General features: G+C 35.4%; 1 protein-coding gene across 2 annotated transcripts; it reads right to left on the reverse strand.

The window, feature by feature from the left end:
- Positions 1-1213: 1213 nt before the first annotated feature.
- Positions 1214-3400, reverse strand: LOC129893464 (probable polyol transporter 6). Of its 2 annotated transcripts, XM_055969003.1 has the most exons (3): positions 3130-3400; positions 2705-2848; positions 1214-2611 (listed from the first exon to the last, which is right to left on the reverse strand). In XM_055969003.1, exons 1-3 carry the CDS (start codon positions 3248-3250, stop codon positions 1494-1496), a joined length of 1383 nt encoding a protein of 460 aa, XP_055824978.1. In that variant the 5' UTR covers positions 3251-3400; the 3' UTR covers positions 1214-1493. The 2 variants fall into 2 exon arrangements, with proteins under 2 accessions (XP_055824978.1, XP_055824977.1); XM_055969002.1 differs by having other exon boundaries at positions 1214-2848; positions 3130-3399.
- Positions 3401-17938: the final 14538 nt, after the last annotated feature.

A 17938-nucleotide genomic window follows, 5' to 3' on the forward strand; every position in this document is an offset into this window, starting at 1 on the left:
CACTCTACTCTCCCCAGACCCCACATTATGGGATTATACTGGGTTTGTTGTTGTTGTTGTTATTGACTTTGCAATTTGTATGTTACCTACCGGTGGAGGCTTTGGTAGAAAGCAAAATTTCACATGATTAATTTTACTTTGCACTTTTAAGAGAAATAAAAATGTGACAAGAAGAGGTATGGGGTGAAAAAGCAATTGAAATGAATGAAAGGAATATACAATAACATACCCAATTTAATCCTATAAAGTGGGGTATGAGAAGGATAGAGTGTACGTAGACTTACTCTACATCAAAAGTAGAGAGATTATTTCCGATAGACCTTCGGCTCAAGAAAAATCACCCAAAACATTATACATAAGAGTAATAATAGGCATACAGAAAATAAAGATAGTACAAAAAACAAAAGAGTAACATGACAATAACAACAATAACATGATATGATAATCAAGGTATATAAGTAAACACAAATAATAACATAAATTGATGGGCAAGAAACTACCGAGGAACTACCTTCTAACCTTCTACCCTAATGTGTATCTTCCACAAACTCCACGAAGGAATATACACTGTGAATACCGTTTATAAGGAAGTATTAGGTGAGATACACTTAATTACAAGACTGAAACTCATAAAATCAAAATAAGAATTAAAAATAAATTATTTCTAAATAAACTTTGATTGTTCATCTTGATAGGTTCAAATGATATCCAATTATCTTAACGTCGGAAAACAAGTCACAATTCAACAATTACCATTGACCAATCACTAAAGCATTTACTTTATTCTTTCGTTTACTTAATCAATTTTTTAATAAACAATATTGATATTATTTTTAAAAAATGTTTATAATCTAATGTCAAAGCGATGTCCAATCATCTTGCCATGAATTGATAATCACGTGCATTTGCACGTGTCGAGAGACTAGTTAACAAAATACATTTGAAGAGGATCGATCTATTATGATCACATGAAAGTTGATTAGCAGAAAAATCATGTTAGACATAGGATTTTAAATATTGTCTCATGAATTACAACATACTAAATTATCTTCCACAATAAAATATGCAAAGAATAGAATTTATGCAAACCTTACTTTTGTCTTATGTAAAGTAAAAATATGATTTTCGATACATTAAGAAAATGTAGGCTTGCAGGGAACTAGAGTACCGATTTAGCAGTTGATGTTCTATCTTGGACTATTTAGGCGTAGAGTTCAACTCAATCAAAAGATCGTCCCCCTATTTTAATTTTTGATGTTGCAGTATTTACAATTCTACCTACCACAAAAAATAAAAATATTTCACTTGTATATATTAATTGGCGATGCACAATGTCAGGGTTGAATTCAACATCTATCTTTTCTTTTGAGAAGATAAACGAGAAAAGAGAAGAAGATAATTGCACCTAAAGCAAACATCTCTATGATTCCTCAGCTGAAACATTTTGCACATGAGGGAGGACATGTTCAAAATTAACTAGTTAAACCTAGCTACTACCATTTAATCGTTTCCTTATTGGCAATGTTATCCTTTTTATCCTCAAAGATTGCCAAAATTTCTTCTAGGCTCTTGCCTTTAGTTTCAGGCAAGAAAAAGTAGAAGAAAATAGTTGCTAATACCATAACTCCACAAAGCAGAAAGAAGGTTCCTGCAAATGTTATCTTGTTGGATATGGTTAGAAAAGTCATTGCAACCGCCCCACTAACCAATCGGTTCACTGAAACCGCCAAGCTCGTACCTTGTGCCCTTAGCGTAATAGGAAATATTTCTGATGAATAGACCCATGTTATTGGGCCAAGGCCTATTGAGAAGAATGAGACATCAGCACAGACTGCAACAACACATAATGCGATGGCCCATGGTGGCTTATGATTGACATTGCGGAGATACATTGAGCCCAACCCAAGACCAGCTAGAGAAACAGCCATTCCTATTGTACCCAACAATAACATGGGCCTCCTTCCAAAATTATCTAAGAAAAGTGCTGATACAACACAAAATGATGTCTTGGCTATCCCCATGACGATGGTCACAGCTATTAGTCCTTTATGGTTGTGAATTCCAGCAGCATTGAACACTGACGGTGTGTAGTATACAACTGCATCATTACCGGAGGCTTGCATAAAGAAATTTATGCCGATAGCAGCCACAAGAATGCGGCGAAGCGGCCGGGTTGGCCTTAGGAGTTCTTTCCAAACCCCCTGACCTTTCCAATTATTACTTGGAGTAGTTGAACCAGCAGCTTTTATTATTTCTTCTAGTCTCAAATCAGCTTCATCATCATTATCTGAGGTTTTACGAAGCACTCTTTTGGCTTCTTCTATACTGCCTTTCATAATAAGCCATCGTGGTGATTCTGGCATTTGCAAGACTCCATAGCCAATGGCAATAGCTGGAATAGCAGCCAGGCCAAGCATTAACCTCCAGTTGATGTGGTGTGGTAAATCAGCTAATGCATAATTGAAAATATAGCCAAGTAAAATACCAACATTGATGAAGACTTCAGGGAGTGATGTGAGCAAACCACGTGTCATGGCTGGCGATACCTCTGCAGTATAGACGGGAGCAATCATGAGGGAATAGCCAACACCTATTCCAGCGACAACCCTTCCTGCCATAAGGGATGGGTAAGAAGGAGCAAACCCCATCAGAAGTGAACCTATTAAAAAAGTTGTTGCTGACAAGATAATTGTGTATCTTCTACCAATCATATCTGAAGTCTTGCCAGATGCAAGCGCTCCAATTAGGGAACATACATTCAATGACCCAACCAAGATTTCCATCTGATAAGACGAAATCTTGAGATTTTCTTTTATGAATAGCACAGCTCCACTCATCACTCCAATATCTGCATATTTATAAAATCAAATCACTAATTTAATTGAACTGGTCGACATTTATATATTTTTTTTCATTCTTAAAGCCTAATATTCAAAAATAATTAATTAAGTGACCTTCAAATTCTCAAGCATACATAAGTAATCAATTAACACCATTTCTTTAGATTTTGAAATCAAATTATGATCTCTAGTACAAATAAAATTCTATAAAGAAAAGAAGGATTGTGGATATATATATATATATATATATAGAGAGAGAGAGAGAGGGGATAAATTAAAGAAGATTGACCATAGCCCAAGAGGATGGAGTTGGTGGAAGCCAAAAGTGCGCAAGCGAGGGCATACTTGTTGAGAGGAGCCTTCTTAGGAGGCTGAGATTCAATTTGAGTTCTGACCTTATCCTCATCCATATAAGTTAGACAACTCTGATTTAGATCTGTGTATAAAAATGAGAGAAAAGAAATCAAAATATTATAAGGCTTTGTTTACTCTTGATGTATGAGATTGAAAACTTTTGGATTATAAGGATCTGATTTACATTAATGGCTAACTTGTAGGATGGCTTGACACGTTTGTTTTGTATATTCAAAACTACTTCCAACAAGCGCAAGTTGCGTTTTCCCCCTTGTAATATGTCTTTATCTAAATTCACGTGAATTTGGACTTTTGCTCTCTGATAAATGCAGCATAATTAAAATTTATATCAAAATCATGAAATTATCAATTTCTTATAAAATATAATATTATTTATCATGAATATGATTCCAAAATTATAATCTTGAGATAACACTTATTTAAACAAAACAATCAAACTATATAGCTTGTGCTAGCTCATCACAACATTTAAAGTTTATTTTTCCTTTCGATGGCATATCCTACACAACGAAAAAAAGCTTTTAGTAAGGAAAAACTTAATCGATAAAAGTCAAAATTTGAATGTTATAGGAAAATCATGATCGAAACAAATTCGGTCATCATCTATCATTAAAAGTCTTAACGTTAAAAATTAACTATGAAATTGAAATGTAGTCATTAAAAATCCTTTAGCAACGGCAAAACTACCTATTATTACCTGTCCTTCTTAGTAACCGAGTTTCCTATGCTGATTGCTAAATTTCCCTTCACTAACACCCATTTAATATTGAGATAAGTATTAAAAACACACCTAAATTATTATTTTTTAAAAGTTTTATATCTAAACTATTAGGAGTGTGAACTATATACCTAAACTATCACTTATTAGTTTGAGAAATACAGTTCTCTCGTTTATTCCTCTCCCATCATGGTGTGTGTATTACACTCTTTTTTTCATTTAAAAAAAATTATTACATCACACTCCACATAGACAAAATATTCCACCTTAACAAAAAGTATATAAATTATTAGAAGTTAAAATTAAATATTAAAGTATTACTTACCCCTCCCCCCCACCCCCCCAAAAAATTATAAAATAAAATATAAAATATTTTTTCTTATCCCACTCCACCACTTTTTCTCACCATAACCCCCCCCCCCCCCCATTTTAGAGTTTTATTTTTAATTTTTAAATTTCTTTTATAAAAGTTTTTTAAAAAAATCTTACTCCATACCTCCCCCTCAAATAATAATTTAGATATTATTTTAATTCTTTTTTAAAAAAATTTCTACATTGCCCTATCTAACCCTCCGCTTTCAAAAAAATATTCTCAGTTTTTGTTAGATATATACATATAATTTTAGAAAAATATTTTTTTACTTGCCGCAAGACTTTTCTTAAAATACAATTTTTATTTCTGTTATATTTGGTATGCAAGTAGAAAAAAATATTTTTCTAAAAATATATGTACATATCTAACTCAAAACGAGAGAAATATTAAAAAAAAAATAAGAGCGGAGGATTAGATGGGGTGGGTATAATTTTATTATTTGTAAAAAAATAAAAAACAATAAGGAAGGAGTGGGGGGAGGGGGTGAAATATGAATTGTGGTGGAGTGGGTGAGAAAAATATTTTAAATTTTATTTTTTTAAAACAATAATTTCATTTTTTTAAAAATAATTTTTTGGGGGGATAAAATACTTTAGTCTTTATATTTTAATTAATATTAATAATTTATTTAATTTTTGTCAAGATGAATATATATTTTATCCATGTGAAATGCCATGTGGCATAATTTTTGCAAAAAAAAGAGAGAATAGAGAGAGAGTATTACACACTCACTGAGGTGTGTTTGTCAAACTAATAGGTGATAGTTTAGGTATGAAACTCACACTTCCAATTATTTAGCTATGAAATTAAAAAAAAAAAATTTAGTGTGTTTTTTAAACTTATCTCTTTAACATTTGACAATCATGTCGTTAATAAAGTTCTAAAGGTCATATTTCCCACTAATGTAAAATTTTAATGAACATATTTATATAAATCTGTAATATTTTCCGTGAATATTGACTAGTAATTATTATGTTAGTATAGAGAGAAGTGTTGAAAATACTCATAAACTTTGCGTGAATTATTAGTTTCATTCCAGGATTATTGACAACCATAAAAACTCTTCTCTATTTGACTAACTGAACTTAAATATACCATCAATCTGTCACATGGCATAACAAGTGGTCTGAAACTCTTGTAGAAGCATTGAGGCTCTTTATAAAAGCCGAAAGAAGTATTGGAAACACCTACTTAACAAGAATTATTAGTTTCATCTCCGAACTATTGACAACCTTTAAAACACTCATCTACTTGACTAACTGAACTTAAATACATCCCCAATCTTGCCACATGGGTAAATAAAAACTCCACCCCATCAAAAAAAAAATCTATAATTTTTTTACCCCAAATAATATTCCCACAATATGACCCAATTTTTTTAAAAAATAATCACGTAATCATAATTCTTATAATAAATATTTATAATGATTAATAGAATAGATGGCGCATGTTTAAGACGGAATTTTGTGTTAAATTAAAGAAGGTAAAAAAAAATAATTGAACAAATTCTTGGCCCCTTGAGATTGAAGACCATAACGGCACTCCTTCAATTGCAATAAGTTCAAAGTTAACTAACTACACTCCATCAATTCCTTTAAAAACATCTCATAATTAAGACACACATTTTAGAAGAAGGTGAAGGATCCATAAATTAGAAAACTGATAGAAAAATTGATGCAAAAGACCAATTGTTGGTCGTTGTGTATTTATGCCAAAGTTAAAAATTTAACAATAAATTATATTCATTAAACAGGTCCTTGGCATTTTTTTTAGTTTTTTGGAATTAATGGATTGTGGCTGTATATTATTTCGGATCGAATAAATTATAAGAAAAAAATCCAACGAAGGTGTATTTTTTATTTCACACAATAAGAAAATGACATTTAATAAATAATATTCCAAAAATAAAATTACAATGAGGTTGTTAATTTCGTCTTTGAACATGGCAAGAATTATTAGTTTCATACCCAAATTATTGACGGTCTTAAAAATACCGCCCTACTCAAAAAAATTACACCCCTCTCATGTCATACAATATGTCTATATATGTATATGCCACATACACGAAAACTCCATGTGTACTCATGTGAATAACACATTTATGTGTATGACATGAGAACTGTGTATTTAGGTTCAAATACTAAAGCAAAAATGTATTTTAAGACTGTTAATAGTTTAACAATGAAATTAATACTTCGGGGCCAAATTCAAAAATGCTTTCAATACTTTTCTCTATTAGTATAGATTGTCAAACGCACACCGGTGGGTTCATCTCCTTTATTAAAGTTATATTAATTTTCAAAAGCCAATTCATGATCAAGTTAATATTAATTGTGTTTTTATTTTTATATACCTATTTTCCTATTAAATATTAATTAATATATTGAATTTAATAATATTATGAAGATAAATCCTTGGAGAGATGGAGCACCAAAGTGTCAAAAGAACAATAAGGAGTGTGTTTGGTAGGAAAGAAAAAGTTTTCCTAGAAAATAACATTTTCTTGGAAAACAATGTGAAACCCCATATTTTTTTTATCTTGCATAATATACGTAGCGTGACGTGATTATATAAGGTGTATATGACTTGGTATAGCACATCAAGAGAATGATACTGTAAATTTGTGGTAATATCAAGAAACTAAACTAAAATTTTAGGTCAAAGAAATTCCTTAAACAATAATTCGGGGTTAAAGAAATGGTTCAGGTAGCACCCCGTTTGTTCGGAAGGGATAAATTAACTTAAACCTCCGGAATAAGACTAAGAGTATCTATCATGCAAAGAATAATGATCTATGAGGTATTATACAGTCACAATGATCGTATGTTACATTTTAAAGTCAAGGACTATGACATGAGTGTACATTATAATTCGGATAAAGCCAATATTATTGTCGATGCACTTAGTAGGGTGTCTATGGAGAGTGTGGCTCATGTTGATGAAGGAAAAAGGGAGTTGGTAAATAATGTTCACCAATTGGCTAGATTGGAGGTGAATTTGAGTGGTTCTAGTGATGGTGGTGTGTTGGTGCAAAATGGGTCTGAATCGTCTTTGATAGTAGATGTTAAGTCAATACTAGACCTTGACCCGATGTTGGTGGAGTTAAAGAAATTGGTGAAAGAAAATAGAGTAGAAGTCTTTTCACAAAGGGGAGATGGGGTACTTCACTACTAAGATCGGCTATATGTTCCGCATGTGGATGGGCTAAGGAGTTTGATCTTGAAGGAGGCTCATAATTCCTCATATTCTATTCACCCCAGTTTTACTAAAATGTACTGAGATTTAAAGGAAATATATTGGTGGGGTGGTATTAAAAAGGACATAGCAAGGTTCGTGGCCGAATTCCCAAATTGCCAACAAGTTAAGGCCGAACACCAAAGGTTGGATGGCCTAGCACAAGACATTGAAATACCAACTTGGAAGTTGGAAGATGTTAACATGGACTTTGTAGTGGGTTTGCCTAATACTTGAAAGTGTCATGACTCGATTTGGGTGATTGTTGATAGAATGACGAAGTTGACTCACTTTCTACCAGTCAAGATATTGTATAGTGCCGAGGATTATGCTAAATTGTATATTCGGGAATTGGTAAGGTTACATGGTGTGCCCTTGTCAATTAATTCAGATCGTGGTACCCAATTCACTTCTCATTTTTAGAAATCATTTCAAAGAGGTCTTGGGACCAAAGTAAAACTAAGTACAACATTCCATCCTCAAATCGATGGGCAAACCAAACGAAAAATTCAAACACTAGAGGATATGCTAAAGGCTTGTGTGTTTGAGTTCAAAGGAAGTTGGGATGACCATTTACCGCTTATTGAGTTCTCTTACAACAATAGCTACCACTCAAGTATTGAGATAGCACCGTTTAAGGCTTTGTATGGGAGGCAATGTAGGTCTCTGGTTGGTTGGTTCGAAGTAGGTGAGATGACCTTATTGGGTCCCGATTTGGTGCTAGATGCTTTGTAAAAGGTGAGAGTCATTAGAAAAGGTTGAAGAAAACTCAAAGTCGCCAAAAGTTCTATTGTGATATAAGGAAAAAGGATCTTGAGTTTAGTGTGGATGATTGGGTATACTTGAAGGTTTCACCCATGAAGGGTGCATTTAGATTTGGCAAAAAGGGAAAGTTGAGCCCTAGGTATGTAGGGCCTTATAGAATCTTAAGGAGAGTTGGCAAGGTTGCTTATGAGTTGGAGTTTTCATTGGGAATGGATATGGTCCATCCGGTATTCCTAGTATCTATGTTGAGAAAATATGTGGGTGATCCAAGTTCCATTGTACCTTTGGAGGTAGTGAATATTGAAGAAAACTTGACCTATGAAGAGGTCTCGGTTGAAATTATGGACCGGCAAGACAACAAATTGAGGAAAAAGGAAGTTGCATCCGTCAAAGTCCTTTGGAGGAATCAACAAGTTGAAAATACTACATGGGAAGCGGAAGAATATATGATGAAGTGATACCCTCACCTCTTTAATTCTACTCAAGCCTAAGGTATAAATTTATTCATGCTCAATTGCTCAAAACTCCTATGTTTCAGCTTTCTAAGTCTTTTATATGCATACATGTTCATGAAGTTGGTTTTAAAGTCATGTTTTATGTTAAGTATCAAAGTCTCATGGTGAGCACCATGAGTCATGGTGACCCCTCCCCTAAGGGCCTCATAAATTTTTCCAAGGAGGGGACCACGACTAAACACCACGGGCGTTATTTCCCACCACGGACTGTGGTAGGTTCCATGGTGTTCACCCTTATAGACCCTCCTATCAGGTTCCTCATCATGACCCTCACCACGGGCCGTGGTGACCTTCACAGACCGTTATGGTCTCCGTGAAGGAATTCCTGAAGATTTCCCATTTTTCAAGGATCAAGGCATTCACCAAATTACCACCACGGACCGTGGTGAGTTTTGAGGGTCGTGGTGGGGCCTCCGTGCAACCCCAATCTTCAGTTTTAATGAGGTTTATTATAGTCTTTTCCCTATATTTCTTTAATAAATGAGGACGATTTGTAAGGCTAGATTCATACGTATTAACTACCCTAAAGCCTTTTAACATTCTTATTCTCAAACATAACTCCCAAAATCCAAAACCCTCTCTCCCAAGTTTTCTCTCTAAGGTCTTCTTCTTATTTTTTTGATAACTAACGGTAGTATTTAATTACCAAGAGAAAACATTACAACCAAGCAGCTATCACAGCATGCTTTTCTTCTTAGATTTGAGACTCTGTAGACAAGAGCTATAACATCCTATTCCTCAAAAAATGAAGCTATTCAATACATTTCTTAAGGTGGACTTAGCTCTAACTATAGTGATGTAGGCTATCTCTTTAGCCATATACTCTATATATCTACTTTTCTTCTGAAATACTCTATTGTCTCTTTCAATCCATATCGCATACACACATTCTACCAGAATGATTTTGAAGATTTGAGTTGCTACAGCTTTCCCTTTCCCACGTTGAATACACCATTTCATAAATTGATCCTAATTAGCAGGAACAAGATCATGGTTATGGCTCTATGCAAGTAACTTGTTCTATAAGTAGATGGAGAATTGACATTGCATAAACAGATGATCTATGGTTTCATCTGTCATTTGACACAGTACACATTTCTTTGACACCTTCATTCCCAATTTAGTTAATCTTTCTATAGTCATTAATCTCTTGTGAAGCATAAGCCACATGATAAAATAAGCTTTAGGTCTAGCTACATTCTTGAACAAAAGGCACTTCTATTTTAATCTTGGTTTCTCTCCTAGTATGTGCAGGTATGTTTGCCTAACCATGTTACCCCTTTTACTCCTTGCCTGATGCAATTGTTCAATTACTTTCTTAGCCTCCATGATTTTCCTCACCATCCAACTAGCTTGCCTTGGTGTGTGCCATATGCTTTGGCCTTTTATGTAGTAGTTATGGATCCATTTTATCCACAACTTATCTTCCTTTTGTGCCAGGTCCCAATATATTTTCGCTATAGCTGACTTATTCTACAACTACAAATTGAGAATACCCATACCTCCTGCTGCTTTTGGACAACATACTCTATCCCATGAAACTAGAGCCTTCTTGGTAATATGACCTTCTCTAGACCAAAAGTAACTTCTACAGAGGCCTTCAATTAACTTGATAATCTTTGTAGGTATAATAAGCAATTGTGCCCAATAAGATTGAACCCCAAATAGTACAGTTTGGACTAATTGTGTTCTGCCAGCGTAAGATAGCTTTTTTATTGTCCAAGATTTAATCTTAGCCATTATTTTCTCTATGAGAGGGTACCATTGTAGTGTAGATAGCTTCTTTATGGATAATGGTATTTCAAGGTACTTAAAAGGTATTTCCCCCATTGAGTATCCAAGTTATTGTGTAATTTGTTGTCTATCCCCTTGTGCCACCCCTCGAAAATAGATGAAGCTTTTACTTAAGTTAGCTTGAAGCCCTGAACCTTGAGAGAATTGTGAGAAGCATTGCTTTAAGGCTTTAATAGATTTTAAGTCACCTCTGCAGAAGATTAGGAGATCATCTACAAAGTATAAATATGTGATTCCCAATTTAGAACATCTGGGGTGATATTTGAAAGTTTTATTATTCTTGAGTCCATTGAGTGATCTGTTGAGGTACTCCATTGCAATGGAAAACAGAAATAGAGACATTGGATCCCCTTGTCTGAGTCTTTTAGCAGATGCAAATGGTTGAGAGGTATTTCCATTCACAATAATAGAGTAATTAACTGTTTTCAAACAAGTCATTACTCATTGAGTGAACTTAGTAGGGAACCCTATCTCCTTCATCACCTGTTCTAAACAGCCCCATTCTATTGAGTCATATGCTTTCTGGAGATCAATTTCCAGCATACATCTAGGTGAGATGTTCTTCCTAGTGTAGGCTTGCACTAACTCATGAGCAAGCAATATATTATCAGAAATCTTCCTCTCTGGGATAAAAATAGCTTGCCTTTCACTTATGATAGTATGAATTAATACTTTGAAGATGTTTTTATACAATACAGTACAACATGCAATTGGTCTAACCTCTTTCACATTGTTAGGACTATTCACTTTAGGAACAAGAGTTACTAAGGTGCAGTTAACAGGCTTATAGATCTTTCCAGTAGAGAAGAAATTTTGTACTACATCAATAACTTCATGTTTGATGATCTTACATGCTTGTTTAAAGAAAAAAGTATTATATCCATCTATACCTGGTGCCTTGTCATTCCCAATAGATTGCAATCCAGCGTATATCTCCTCCTCTGATATATAAACACATAGATTAATTCTTTGTTGTCTAGTTAATACTGGACCTCTCTTCATAATCTAAATATTTATGGCTGGTATATTAGCTGTTGAGGTTCCCCTAAGCCCCTTATAGAACTGGACAAATTTAGTTTGAATGTCTTTAGGTTCATATAATTTTTGTCCTGAAAGTGCAGTGATATTCCTTATTTGTTTCTTCTGAGTTCTTTCCTTAATGATAGAACTAAAGTATTTGTTTTTAGCATCTCCTAGTTGTATGTATCTTGTTCTTGACTTCTGTTTTAGGGAACTCTCCTCTATCATAGATCATTTTTCCAACTTGATCAGCATCTCCTTTTCTTTGTCAATTAGTTCATCTATAGCTTGGATAGTTAGATGTTCTTGTACTCTATTTAGCTTCTCTCTAGCCTTTTCTATCCTCATACCTATGTATTTGAATTCAAAATTATTTAGTTTCCTCAGCCTATATTGTAGGTCTTTTAACCTGTGCCACACACTCTTCATGCTATTAGTACCAAACTTCCTTGCCAAGTGGTTTTACCCATAGGTAGAAAGGATTCATGGTCAGCACATACACTGAAAAGCTTAAAATTCACCTTACCATATTTCTCAGGCTCTTGCAAAGTGAGCACCATAGGGCAATGATCAGAGATACCTGGATTTCCATAGTCGGTAATAACATGTTCCCATTGTACCATCCATTCATAATTACCAAAGGCTTTGTCTATTCTACTTGATATCCTTTCCAATTCATGTTGCTTATTAGTCCAGGAATAGTAGCTTCCCCTCCATGGTAATTCATTAATACCAATATTTTGCACACATTCCATAAAGTCTTTAATATCATTTCCAGTAACTATAGCTCCAGCTAGCCTATCATGTGGAGATAATACTGCATTGAAGTCCCCAGCCATGAGCCAAGGAAGAGACATGCCTTGTGCTATTGTGTTCAGGTCCTACCACAAAAATTTCTTCTGATATATAGTATTGAAACCATAGATGACTGTTATCATAAATTGTTGGTCCTTAGTTCTGTCTCTGATCAAAAAATGTAAGACTTGAGAGCTGTACTGCTTATGATATTCGCCTCATATCAATTTTTATCCCATATCAGTCATATCCTTCCATTTGGTATTGCATTATAATTATTGAGCATTCTTCATCCTAGTGCTATCCCTTTTCTAATAGCCTTCATATTGTGCTCTTTCACCCTTGTTTCAATAAGTCCAGCCAAGCTTATTTTATTATTCTACAAATAGGTCTTAAGCTCATTTTGCTTATATCTCTTATTCACTCCCATCAGGTTCCAGAACAACCACTTCATTAGCAAGTTTTTAAAGCTCCACCTCTATAAATAGGCAGTGAAGCAAGTTACTTGATCTTGGGCGCATTTATAAGCCCATGCGCTATGTTTGGCCATCTTTTGTGTGGCATTCTGAGAAGATATTGGAGCCAAATGGTGTATTTTGGATGGAATATCAAGAAAGTGTGCAATAAGGTATGAGTTCCAACATATGCAGAAATTTGTAAAGCAAAAGGCAGGAAAAATGGTCATGGCGCTATAGTGGCGCGACGCCCCACTGCAGCGCCAAAACCTGCATAAGTTATCATGGCGCGGTGCACCAGCAGCAAAACTACTGAGGCATGTTTTGGGCGCTATAGTGGCGCGATGCCCCACTGCAGCACCAAGCACAATAAGTGCAGGCACACTATGGGCGCGATAGTGGCACGACGCGCCACTGCAGCGCTATCAAATTTTCAATAGTTTATTATTCTGTCCATCAATAATTGAGAGCTGGAAAGCACTTTAAAAGGTGGTGTGATAGGGCAAAATAGAGAGACGTTTTTTGGGAGGCTGAAAAATAGGAGAAAAGGAAGAGGAAGCAAGAGAAGAAGAACAAAACATTTTAGGTCTCTTTTTCTTCTTCTCCTTGTTGTATTTCGAAATTTATATGAATTCAATTACTTGGTTTTGTTATTCGAATATGAGTAGCTAAACATTCAAATTCTGGTGCTATAGCTACAAAACATGGTTTAATAACATTTAAGCTTGGTTGAAGATGGGTTATTGATTTTAATTACTCTTTCATTTTCGTGGTTATTATTTTGATGTTTGGCCAACATTAATATATATATATATATATATATATATATATATGTTGTCTATCTTGAATTTGGAAGAGGACAAGTAGATAGAACAAAGAATGGAGGGAATGTGTTCATGCTAATTTGTGTTAGGATGAATAGTAGATAGGATGCCTGTGACACATACATATTTACCACATTTAGTTAAGATAAAAGAATGATAGTTAAATGCATTTTTATTGTTTCATACCTATCACCACTCAATGATGTAGTTAGGTTGAAAATGAAGATAGGCAATTATAGGTTGGAAAACCATAATTGGATTATTAACCCTTTCTGATCAGTAATTAAATAGCCCATCAGAAACTAAGATTGAATAATAGTAAACTTGATTTCACGTTATGCTATAGCCCTAGAATTTCTTGAAACCTGATTAATATACATAACTAGTGCATTGTTCTCACTTATAAAAAGTCTTTATATTTCCAAAAGTCATTAACAAACAATCATCAAACTATTACACAATTATAATTAGTGTAGTTATTTAAAAGAAACTGTTTGCCTTATTAAGGTCCCTATGGGTTCGATATCTGGCTTGAAAGAGTTGTTTTACTACTTGAGAGACTACGTACACTTGCATGTGCAATTGTAGCAATAATAAGTTTTTGGCGCCGTTGTCGGGGACCATAAGAATTAGGCACTTTTCTAAAAGTTCTATACTGATTGTTCTAGCTTTAACAACTTGGTCTTAGCTGTGAACCTTTCCAGGTAATTTAAACATTACACTGGACAGAGACAAGGAACTTGTAGATTCGTTATCCGAGCCTGAATGATACTTTCAGCAGAAAAAGCGAATAGAAGCTTTGCAAAACCTAATACATAAACTAAATCTGGCGGATACTCACGATCTGGAAGGAGAGGTATTGCCAGAGGAGATCCCTGTGGAGATGGCAGCCAGGACAGTGCGAGATGTGGCAGTCCCTCTAACAGCGAATGTTACTTCTAGCATCCAAAAAACCCCAGCTGGAGGAAGGTTTGAACTAAAACAAAACATGGTACAATTGTTACACTCTAATGGTCAGTTTACAGGTTTACCACACGAAGATCCCCAAGTCCACATTCAGAACTTCTTGGAGATTAGCGACACATATACACCGATTGGGGTCTCTCTTGACTATGTGAGGTTAACATTGTTTCCATTCTCTTTGTTAGGGGAAGCCAAGAGATGGTTAAATTTAGAACCACCAAATTCAATCACTTCATGGAATGATTTGGCCCGCAAATTTCTTATCAGGTTCTTTTCTTCGAGGAAGACGGTGAAATTAAAAGCTGAAATTTTGAGTTTCAAGCAAAAATGCGGAGAGAATTTGCACCAATTATGGGACAGATTTAAATCATTTCTCATTAGTTGTCCTCATCATTATCAAGCTAATGAGGTGCTGGTCCACACCTTCATTGAAGGTTTGGAACCCAACACAAAAATTCTTCTTGATTCTGCTGCAGGTGGACAAGCTTTGGAGAAAACATATGATGAGCTATATACATTGCTAAACCACATATCTCAAGATAAACGGAATAGAATGGAGGAAATGCCCGCCCAGTTGTGCAAAAGCAAGAAGGTATGCTAGAGATTGATGCAGTAACTGCGTTGACAGCACAAATTGCAGCAATGCAAAATATGATGACAATGCATTTCAACACGATAACCAAAGAAAAACAGCAAGCATCAGTAAATACGGTTCAACAACCACCTATGTAGTGTGAGGTATGTGGAAATAGTGAATATGTGGCTGAATATTGTGGAGAAAATCCAAAGTCGGTGAATTTTGTGGGTAATCCACCTAGAAGTGGTGGAAATCAAAACTATGGAAACACCTACAACCCAAATAGGAGAAACCATCCCAATTTCGCTTGGGGTGGAAATCAACAAAAACCACAACAAGGTCAGAATCAATACAGACCACAAGGAGGCGGACAACAATACAATAACCAAAGTCAAAGTATGCAAGGACCAGGAAAATTAGGAAGCATGAGTGTGGAAGACATGTTAAAACAAATCATGACAAACCAGGCTAAGCTAGATGCAGATGTTCGACAGAATCTGTTAGGTACCCAACAGTTAGAAAAACAGCTTAGGCAATTGGCAAGCGCACAAAGTTCTTGCCAACAAGGAGGTTTACCAGGTAACACTGACCCAAACCCCAAACAGGTACATGCTGTGAGTACCCGAAGTGGTCACCCACTCACTGAACTGGCTCCCAAAGACAAATCAGCAGAGGTAATAGGAAAGGAACAAGCTAGAGAAGAAGGTGAACCCAACGGTACTAAGGAAATTGAGGAACCAAAGACAAAACCTCCTCCTCTTTTCCCACAAAAGTTTAAAAAGAAGAAATAAGAGGAGTGTTTTGCGAAGTTTATAGATTTGTTGAAGCAGGTGCAAATTAATTTGCCTTTGATTGATGTTTTACAGGGAATTCCAAAGTATGTTAAATTCGTCAAGGATATTGTGGCCAATAAAAGCAAGTTAGCTGAATTTGCAACAGTGACACTCACTGAAGAGTGTAGTTCAAGAATCTTGAACAAAAGCAAGCTTCTTGCTAAACTAAAAGATCCAGGTAGTTTCATGGTGCAGGTAACCATTGGTAAATATAGTAATGCCAGAGGTCTCTGTGATCTAGGTGCTAGTATTAACTTGATGCCTAGATCCATGCTTAAGAAATTAGGCTTGGGAGAACTTAAAGCAACCACTATTTTGCTATAGTTAGCTGATCATTCTGTAGCTAGACCTGACGGTATCATTAAAGATGTTTTGGTACAAGTAGGATCCCTCATTTTTCCTATCGACTTTATTGTTTTTGATTTTGAGCCTAACCCCGATGTTCCTTTTATCTTGGGACGCCCGTTCTTGGCAATAGGAGGGGCACTTATTGATGTAGCTGCAGGTAGATTGACTATAAGAGCACACGACAAAGTAGAAGTGTTCGATGTATATCATGCACTGAAGTTACCTGCAATCTATGAAGAATTGTCTGCTGTAACCATCATCGATGAGGAAATCTCAACTCAGTTCATTATAGCAAACGATCCGTTGGAAAAAGTTGTGATGGGTCAAGATATTGAAGAGGACATGGACGCTAAAGAGTTAGCTACCGTACTTGACATATCAAATATAAGCATGTGGAAGAAAAATGTGGAACCTTTAAACAGAGAATTGGGGCCCTCACCAAAGACTTCTCTAGAAGAAGCCCCTAAATTGGAGTTGAAACAATTACCAGCACATCTCAGGTATGTTTTTCTTGGAGTAAATAATACCTTACTGGTAATTCTTTCATCTGCTTTGTTTGAAGTACAGGTCACAGCAGCACTTGAGGTACTAAAGAGACACAAAAAGGCAATTAGATGGCAAATGGTTGATCTTCATGACATCAACCCCATTTTATGCATGCACATGATTTTCATGGAAAAAAGACATAAGGCTAGTGCACAACCACAACGTCGGTTAAACCCAATCATAAAAGAGGTTGTGAAGAAAGAGATAATTAAGTGGCTAGATGCAGGCATAATATACCCAATCTCTGACAGCAAGTGGGTAAGCCCAGTTCAGTGTGTACCAAAAAAGGGGGGAATAACTGTGATAACCAATGAAAAAAATGAATTAATCCCCACAAGAACAGTAACTGGATGGCGCATATGCATGGACTACAGAAATTTGAATGATGCCACCAGAAAAGATCACTACCCTATGCCTTTCATTGACCAAATGCTTGATAGGTTAGCAGGCCAAGAATACTATTGTTTCTTAGACTCAGGTTACAATCAAATCACCATTGCACCAGAGGATCAAGAAAAGACAATATTCACATGCCCTTATGGGACATACGCATTCAAGCGTATGCCGTTTTGTTTTTACAATGCTCCTGCCACTTTTCAGAGGTGCAGGATTGCTATATTTCATGATATGGTGGAAGAGTTCGTAGAGGTCTTCATGGATGATTTTTCAGTTTTTAGAGAGTCTTTTGATCTATGTTTGAGCAATCTGGAAAGGGTCCTCACAAGTTGTGAAGAAACAAACCTCGTCCTAAACTGGGAGAAATGTCATTTCTTGGTGAAGGAGGGTATTGTGTTGGGACATAAAATATCCAAAGATAGGTTGGAAGTGGACACAGCAAAAATTTAAGTGATTAAGAAACTCCCACCACCAGTCTCAATAAAAGGAGTTTGCAGTTTTTTAGGCCACGCCGGATTCTACCGGCGTTCCATTAAAGATTTTTCGAAGATAGCCAAACTGATGTGT

This window comes from Solanum dulcamara, chromosome 6 (genome assembly GCF_947179165.1).
Source record: "Solanum dulcamara chromosome 6, daSolDulc1.2, whole genome shotgun sequence".
In the NCBI taxonomy this organism is placed as follows: domain Eukaryota; kingdom Viridiplantae; phylum Streptophyta; class Magnoliopsida; order Solanales; family Solanaceae; genus Solanum; species Solanum dulcamara.

What these genes read in the sequence shown, in the direction of transcription:
- LOC129893464 (XM_055969002.1), bottom strand. Translation starts at nt 3,250, where the DNA reads ATGGATGAGGATAAGGTCAGAACTCAAATTGAATCTCAGCCTCCTAAG. An exon ending in CTCCATCCTCTTGGGCTATG is followed by an intron (nt 2,849 to 3,129) that starts GTCAATCTTCTT and finishes ATAAATATGCAG; the next exon opens with ATATTGGAGTGATGAGTGGA.